Source organism: Coptis chinensis, chromosome 3 (genome assembly GCF_015680905.1).
Source record: "Coptis chinensis isolate HL-2020 chromosome 3, ASM1568090v1, whole genome shotgun sequence".
NCBI classification, from domain to species: domain Eukaryota; kingdom Viridiplantae; phylum Streptophyta; class Magnoliopsida; order Ranunculales; family Ranunculaceae; genus Coptis; species Coptis chinensis.
In genome coordinates, this window is record NC_141458.1 from 71,320,668 (window position 1) to 71,330,077 (window position 9,410).

Here is a 9,410-nt window from a genome sequence, read left to right on the forward strand (position 1 = left end):
TTTAAAACGTCTTTCTATGAACCATCATAAATTTAATGACGGTTTTGGTTAACTTTTTATGACACCCCCAGGCTATTTTTTCAATCAGAAAGTGTCATGATATGTATTTCATGACAGCTAAAAGCTATCATAAAAAACCCTTTTTTTAGTAGTGAGATGTATTGAACTAATCTCAAAGAGTATTTAACGGGAGATTGTAACCTGGATGCAAATGCATTGAACTAATCTCAAAGACTAATTAACGAAACATCGAAAATTGGATGCAACTGTATTGAATTAATCTTAATGAATAACTAACGGGAAATTATAAAGTTGATGCAATTGCACTTAACTAACCTCAAATAATGATTAACGGGAAAATGGAAACTTGATGCAACTGCATTGAACTAACCTTAAAGAATAATTAATGAGAAATTGGAAACTGAATACAATGTACTGTATTGAACTAATCTCAAAAAATAATTAATGAAAAATCAGAAACTTGATGCAAATGCATTGAACTAATAATCCTAAAACATGTTTGTATTATATGTACTGTAGAGGGAATAAATGTCTCGACAAATATAGTTTTGCATTTTAAGTAGTATTTATCATAATTATTTTATTATGATTAAGAATGTTATGTTATTCAAGTAGCTTCAATATTATCTTCGTCACATTGGGCATTCTCACAAAACTTCAATCAAATTTCTATTATTAAACCTAACAACAAAAAGAAGTCGATGAGTTTTATTAAGGTTTGATGCTTATAAAAAGAGAGTGGTGCAATAAATTTGAATGACTGATTAATATAGTTTTCATATCTCATAGCTATGCATAGTTGCTAATATTTTTTACAATAATTTAATATAACGACATCCGTTCGTAGAATGGATTCGAAAGCTAGTTTTGTTATTATTGCCACATTAGTTTTTGAGCCGACTATTGGCTATTGCCAAGGGCCAAAATGCTACTACCAATGGTGAAGACTCATACCCTCACAAACTCCAATCTAAATTTTATGCCACTTCAGAGTTTAGAGTTGTAGAAATAAAAGAGTGTGTATTCATTGATCACTCCAGTAAGCAGATTTTGGGATATGACAGTTCAAGCAGATCAATATACATGAAAGCATGTTTTGTTTTGCATTCATTTCAATTTCAAATCAATATCCTTTTTACTTTCATTAAAATAACAACATTCGTGTCCATTCACATAGATTCAAGATCTAATATGCATAGAATTTTGTTATTGATTTAAATCATTACCCTTGACAAAATGCCCAATTTATTTACATTTGAATATCGCCTCCAAATTGAGATAAAAGATTAATTTTAAAGAAGAAACTCAATTGATAAAGCATTTAGAGAGGATATGAGATCTAATTGAATCAATTCATTTTACAGAAACTATGTTACTGACTCAGAAATGGATACTTTGGTTCCCGTAGTCTGCTCCATATCATGGCAAGAAGAAGGCAGTAAAGAGGACCGAAGACCCTCATTAATGATTTTTTTCCCCTAGACATCTATTGGTATAATTGTATTTAGTAGAAGCCGGGTTATTTTTGTCTAATAGAATTTTGGCCAATTGCAGTAGCATTTAGGCCATGGGCAATAGCCGGACCCTAGCTTTTTACTTAGTTCATTAAGGATGGACATTTTTTAAAGCAACAAAATTCATTAAGGTTGGTAGGCATATGACTATGTGAGATTATGAGAAACCGTTTAGCGAAAGGAAAGAGGATATTAAAAATTAACATATCAAAATGGAGTTCAACAAATACAATATTTATTCTTGAAACTAGATTAAAAACATGAAAAAAATAAAGCAAAAATAATGGGGATGACGTAATAAAGAAAGTCACTTCAAGCTTGATCCGTGACCCACCCATGCCAATATTCACAAGTGCTCGCATGCTTTATTTCGTCCCCATTACAAATTAGCCCACACCTCTCACCGTCCCCATTTCTAATCCACGTTGGTTGCCTCGTAGGAATCTTTGTCTGCTTTATTAAAACTAAAAAAAGCTATTTTATATTAATCATCTTATAATAAACCAAGTCACCTAAAAGGCTAAAACCAATAAAAGCCGCTTCCTCAAAAATGGATAGTTCAAACAATCTAGTGAGAAGTAAGAAGCTGTAAGCCGAAATATGCCGGCAAATGGGGTCGGTCTATGTCTTCTCCCTTCAGAACTCATTCAAGAAATTCTCCTACGTCTCGTTTTACCCGAAATCTTTCAAGTAAAATCAGTTTCTAAACTTATAACTTCTGTCATTCGTTGTAACAGTTTTCGCAACGAGTTCAACACCCGGTCTAGCTCAGACACTTGGCTTTTTGTCTACAAGAAACGATCACTTCGTGACTCGTTTCTCTACAGCTTCACGTACCGGTCAAGCCGGTGGTTCAAAATCCCAATGGCCCAGTTTCTATTCCCGATCGTTCCACCAGGTGAAGATCTTTATTTTCTTACTGCTTCAGCCGGTTTTTTTCTGTTCGCGTCAAATAAGTACCGCGAATTGATCGTCGTTAATATTAAGTTGAATACCGTTAAGAAAATTCCACCCAGTCCGTTAGGTCCACGTGGCACTTCGTCATGGAGACGATCGGGTCTGAAATTAATTGCTGGACCTCCTCCGGGTTCGGATCAGTTCACGTTTCTTTTCGCTGAGTTGTTGTATGAAAACAGACCGGTTTTGTTTCAGTACAGTTCAGGAAATGACACGTGGAGGTCTGTGGAAGCAGTGGAAAACGACGGATATCTGCCGACACGTGGTAAAGTGTTTCTCAGTGTTGTTCATAGGAGTAGTGATAGTATACTCCTAGCAATTGAATCTAATATTGAGACCCCGGTAATTCTACGTCCGAGATTTAATGAAGGCGCGATAGATGGACGACTAGCGATTGGGTTTAGTACGATTGGTCGATTACACGTGTACGGAGACGGGTGCATGGTGATTGTGAAATCAGAAGGGATGAATATGATTGATGAAAACGATAGAGTGAGAGTATTTACGTGTATAGAAGTATGGGGACTGTGTGTAGATGGGAGAGGGTGGGAGTTTATATCAAAACTTCCAGATAATTTGGTGGATAAGGTCAGGAAACCGTATGCCGTAATGATGGGATGTTTGGAGGAGAGAGATGGAATTGTTAGAGTTGTTTTGGTGACAAATTATGAGGGAGTGTGGGCCTTAATTTGGTTGTGTTATGATTTGGGGAGTAAGGCTTGGACTTGGGTTCCATTGCCTGAATTTAGGATGAAAGGTTTGAACATCGCTGGTATTACACTATCATCTGGTCTCACAATTTGTTAAACTAGATCAGTTGTGTTCTCTTGTTTGTTAATTGTTGGGTAGATTTTCTGCGCCTGTGGTGTGTATCTGCCAATTTGTACATGGATTCCCTTTGTGAAATTGTCAAATGTATATACCTTCGCTATTGTGATGCACAATCACAACTCACAACTTCACATGTAGTATCACAACTTTACAAGTCTACAATGCATTTACTTTCTTTGTTATTGTGTTTTTTTTTTCCGATAATTACTTTCTTTGTTATTGTGATATTAAGCAAAAACGTCAGAGACTGTTCATGGGATTCTTATTATCCATCTGGTCTCACACTATGATAAACTACAGCAATTGTGTTTTGTACTTCTGTAATTTCTGTTGTTTGTTAGTTGGGGTGGGGTAGATTTGCTTGGGCTGTAATGGGCCATTGTCTGTAGAGCCTACTGTTTACATGTTAATTTGTACCGTAGATTCTCATTGTGAATAGTGCAATATTGTAGTAAGTCTGTAGCAATGTTCTAAAAAACGCTTTGCGGTGGTCGGCAAGTGGGAGAGTGCCTATGCTTTCTAGACAATACCTAGACGGGCTAGGCGTCAGGTGGTTTTTTTTCATAATATATCTTATAATATATATAGTAATACACACCTATACTATAAGAAATGAAAAAAATTATTTATCATAATTCAAAAAATAAACACAAATAAAAATATTTATTACAAAAATACGTAATAGTTGAAGAAGATCGACTTCATATAAAAACATACTCTTTCTTATAGTGACATATAATTTACATTGAACTTTAGTCTTTTAATTCATTCAAATCTTAAGCCTACACTGGTCTTTAATTTTTTACATTTAATCATTCAAAAAAAAAAAAAAAAAAAAGCTTGACTGAACGTCTAGAGGCCGATTAGTTCACTAATTTTTTAAATGACTTGGGCCTAGACGAGTCTCAATTTTTAGAACACTGTTTTGGCAGAGAGACCTCATGGGCTTTTTTTTTTTTAAATCTAGACCTTGCGGGGTCTAGGGGACTCTTTTATGCACAACTGCATGGATCTTCACCATCCAGCCAGTTGGTGGGCACAAAAACAAAGCTCTGTGTGAGTTGTGGGACTTACTCCACATCTGTGTATAGAAATTACAAGACTTAGTTGCCATCTCTTATCATGCAAATTGTATAGAAAATTCAGTAGCCAATATCAGCAATTAATAAAGAGTGACGATTGCGTTAATGGCATTTGCAATGGTAACTGACAAGATACTTCAGTTCTCAACCTTGTCTGTTCGTATAAGCAGTTGTATTAAGAAATATTGCATTGTCCACAGAAGTAGTTCCACTTCCACTTTGTTACTTTGTACGTACCTCTTAACTGAACATGCAACTTATTGAATCCGGAAGGAAACTTATTCCAAAAATATATTTATTGTTAAGTAAACAAGAAAATCAAATTGATATAACAAATATATCATGAACAAGTCTTTAGTTCAACAAACAAGCAAACCTTTTAGTTCAACTAATGAACTTAATTTACCAATGATTAAATCCGAACCTAGTGAAGATTCACTATGTCCTTAAGACAGATTTTCCCCCTCACGGTGCTAGAAGGTTGATGGGAAACTGTCACCCAAGATAGAACGGATTTCCTTCTATAGAAAGCTAGCACTTCAATTCTACAGAATCAGCGAACACAATATAATATTTGACTAAGAACAAAGGGAGAAGAGAAAGATCAGAACTCTGTGTGATCTGGTGTATCTTTCTCTCCAAATTCATTCACTATTTATAGGTGAGTGGTGCCTCTTCGAAACAACACAGTGACTCTTGGGAAAAAGTAAGCAACTCTTTGAAAAGTCACATGTTTCGAAAAGACACACCATTTCGGCATAAATCACTGTTTCAAACCAGTGCCTATTCCGAAAGGTCACACCTTTTCGGCATGATGCAATGTTTCGAACCAGTGCACATTTTGAAAGGTCGCACCTTTTCGGCATAATGCACTGTTTCGAACAAGTGCATCATTTTGAAAAGGTTTTTCTCACTTTACGTACTGTTTAAAGAAAACCCCATTTCATCTCAAGTGGGGTAACTTGGGAGACAAATAACGCATTCATATCTCAATGGATTTGTACAAATCTATTTTTCTAACAAATCCGCCAAACAACAGTCAATTTGCCAAGATCATGCTCCACAAGAGGGAATCTTGATTTCTCCCTATGGGCCGGGATTCCCATTTCTCCTTGTGTCTGACTCTCATTGCCAGACTTTCAATTCATATTCAAATCCCATACATTTAACTACAGGAGTTCAGGAGAGGCCGTTTTAACTGTTAGCATATAGTTAATCTATCAGCAAAAATACACATAATTTCACAATTTGTATCATAACAGTTACAAAAAACTTTGCAAGCCGCCTTTATTCAATTGTTCGAAAAATGTTGGAAAATCATAAACGATCTTACAAGAAGTTGTGATAACTCATTAACTCCTAACAAGTTAACCTAGCTATCACCAGACCCCGCGAGCGGTGCCTTTAAGTTTTTCTAATTGCCATATGTGTGTACATATTTTAGCAAATAAATATGTGACACGTGACAACATCTTCTTAATACTTGGGTATGGTCTTAGTGTGGGTAGGAAGTACCAGAACACACTTTAAGTCCAGGTCCTGACTAACTCACCTCCTAGGTTCGGGAGTGAAATAAGAAGAGGAGGCTCGAAATTGGTTGGAATAGGCTCGGAGAACTGAAGGTTCAAAACTAGTTGGCTGGAATAGTAGGCTCGAAGAATCAATTCCTGACTATGAACTCCAAATCCGGAGCTCAACTAATAGGCTCGGAACTCTAACTACTACTCCGAACCTAAACATGTTTTTCTATTGTTTAAGTCAATAAATGAGACCTATTTGACTTGGGAAACACGGGGCTTCTAGAAGAGTCAAGATGAGATTTAACAAGAGACGGTCTCCTAGTTAAACACTAATTGGGAAACTTCATCTATTCATCAAGATGATACTTAACAAGACACAGTCTCTTAGTTAAACACTAATTGGGAAACCTCATCTATTCTTATAAATAGAATAGTTGAACTACGCTTTGAGTTTGATTCCTATTGATAGGATACGTAGGCAGCCATTAAAGAATGTGGTTCAACTCATCATCTTCTACATCTCTTCTTCTTCTTGATCCAATACTTCTTATTGTTCTTTGATTATCAACAAAATATTTGTGTTTCTAGATTAGGAAAAATCATCACACACCATACATACCTAGACCTCTGATTATAGTGGTCTACACATTTTCCAACCATCTAAAGACCAAAACTCCAGACAGCCCGCATTATAGGTTGCTAATAGCGTCTAGGGTTTGACAACCAAAATCTGTGCATCAGTGCACGAGCAAACGTTTGACTGTATATGCTAATGGCCCATTGAAGTCTAGCTTGGTAATTAAGCTTCTAGGAAGATGGTAGACAGGGGTGGCCCTGAGTTTCAAGGGGCCCTAGGCGAGTTCCTAAAAAGGGACCTATAGTAAACAAAAAACTATATATTTATCAATTTATAGGAGAAAAATGTTTAGTTGTATTTGTCCTTTTAAAATTAATAAATTTATTTTAAAGTAATAGAAAGAAGAAAGAAAGTGTGAGAAACTGAGAGAGGAGTTGTTAGTCATCCTGAAAAGTTGGAATAGTCTATACAGATAAGTAATTGCAAGGTAGAGATGTAGATCACAATATTTTGCTTTGTAATATTGGTCCCATGTTTTCAATTTTATCTCAAGTTGTGAGGTTCGAACCTGAGGAACGTAGTTTTTTTTTTGCTTTACACATTGGTAATCAACCAAAAAAAGTGGATATGAATCGAAGGTCAAAGTGGCCTACAAACTTAATGAGATTTGGACCTGGTGAGGACCTATTATAGGCCTAAATGTATTGAGTTGAATTATAATTAAGAAAGATTTTGACAAGGATCAGGTCTTGGACTCTTGGGCAATGGGCATGGGTAGTATTGGGGGCCTTATTTTTGGTCAAGAGTTTGGGGGACCCTGCCACCCGCCTGTGTGGACTGTCTCCAAGGCTGGCACTGATGGTAGAGATAATACTATTGGATCACGCCAAAAAAAAAAAAATAGAGTGGGTAGTTTAATCACTCCTCAAATTGCATTGGGCAACCCCCCAAAAAAAATATATATATATATTACAAGTTTGCCATAAAAAAATGTTTTGTATTAAGTCCAGGCCCAACAACCAATTCAACCGGTCTCGCCATGTTGAAACCCCTGGGTCGTTTCAGTGTACACTAAAACGGTTCCCCCATATCATTTCAGTGTACACGCAAGCGGTCCTTACATGTCGTTTTAGACAAAACTCTCGGGTTTTTCCATGGAATGGTTTGAGCATGCCATTTGTGTGTGTCACATAGGTCAGTTGGGTAGTCTCCAGAGCGATATCTCTGGGTCGTTTGGGGCTTCTATTGGGTGACATACATAAGTCGTCTAGACTAAAATAATTGAGAAGTTCCAAACCAAGGAAATTTCTAATTAACCAATGATTTGCCCGATTAACCAATGAAAATTGATTATATAAACACCAATTACATTTTTTTTTATACATAAACACCAAACACTTTTCTTATAATACAAATCATTAATCGACCATAATTGTACAATAATTGATTTAAACAATGATTTGCAAAATTGAATTAGCAATGGTGAATGATCAACACACCCCAATTGAATTAGCAAAATTGAAATCCAATTTAAATATTTGGGTTAGGAACAACATAATTAGTTGCACCAACACAATTACATGTACTCCTTATCTGTTATGACATAGTATATGTATGACCAAGTTAAAACATGTAATCAAACATGCCAAAATCTAAAATAATAATTTGTTTTATATCTAAACTTGTTATTTTCCATTTTTATTTTTCAATTGTAAATTATAAACTAGTTTGTGGTTTAAGGTTTAGGGTTTACAAATTTTGTACCAACATAAAAAAATTTAATTTCAAACATATTTTACTCAATTATCTAAATATAAAATAATAATTTATTTTATATCTAAAATTGTTATTTTTTTTTTTTTTTTTTTTTCAATTGTGAATCATAAACTAGTTTGGGGTTTAGGGTTTACAAATTTCATACCAACATAAAAAAAATTTAATTTCAAACATATTTCACTCAATTATCCAAATCTAAAATAATAATTTGTTTTATATCTAAATTTGTTATTTTCCATTTTTTTTTTTCAATTGTGAATCATAAACTAGTTTGGGGTTTAGGGTTTACAAATTTCGTACCAAAATAAAAAGTTTTAATTTCAAACATATTTCACTCAATTATTCGAAATATATCAAAATTTCAAACATCTTTACATTGAATACTCAAGTTTCTCATTTATTCCTTACATACTCCTCTTTTCATACTCAATCAAAACCCAATCAAATACTCAAATTTCTCATTTACTTCTTACTCTTTTCATACTCAATCAAAATCCTAAATGGAAACATGAAGATGAAGAAGAAGCATTTGAGGTAATGTTTGAGGTGCAACAACAAATTAGAGAAGGAGAAATGAGAAGAAATGTTGAATGTGAAGAAGTTGCAATAGAAAGTGAAGAAGTGGCAAAAAATGTTGAAGGTCAAGAAGTTGTAATAGAAAGTGAAGAAATAGAAGATGCGATTAGTAGAGCAAATGAGATGATGAGAAATCGTCGATGACGAAGACAACCAAACCTAAATAATGAGGTAACCAATTACAACTACAATTTACAAACACATTAGAATGAATACAAAACACTTAATTGATTGAATGAATGAATCTACAAGAGAGCATTGATTAGAATGAATGCAAAACACTTGATTGATTGAATGAATGAATGCAAAACACTTGTTTGATTGCAAGTACAATTTGGTATCAACAATATTTAGAACCTGAGCCCAAATTACACTGTTGGGTCGTTTGGAGACTCTATTAGCCGACATGGCTGGGTTGTTTGGATCCTCTATTGAATGACATGGCTGGGTGGGTCGTTTGGATCCTCTATTGAACGACATGGCTGGGTCGTTTAGGGACCATATTGGCCGATGTACCTGGATCGTTTGGGAACTCCATGGGCCGACATGGCTGGGT

At 35.0% G+C, this 9,410-nt stretch overlaps 1 protein-coding gene across 1 annotated transcript; it reads left to right on the forward strand.

Moving 5' to 3' along the window:
* The first annotated feature begins 1,735 nt into the window (after positions 1-1,735).
* LOC147510660 (GRAS family transcription factor family protein) lies at positions 1,736-3,505 on the forward strand. The gene has a single exon (XM_086602559.1). The coding sequence runs from the start codon at positions 2,136-2,138 to the stop codon at positions 3,297-3,299; it is 1,164 nt and encodes a 387-aa protein (XP_086458685.1). The 5' UTR covers positions 1,736-2,135; the 3' UTR covers positions 3,300-3,505.
* Positions 3,506-9,410: the final 5,905 nt, after the last annotated feature.

Bases quoted from the DNA above. Each gene is read 5' to 3' on its own strand.
- LOC147510660 (XM_086602559.1), top strand. From the start codon at position 2,136: ATGCCGGCAAATGGGGTCGGTCTATGTCTTCTCCCTTCAGAACTCATT.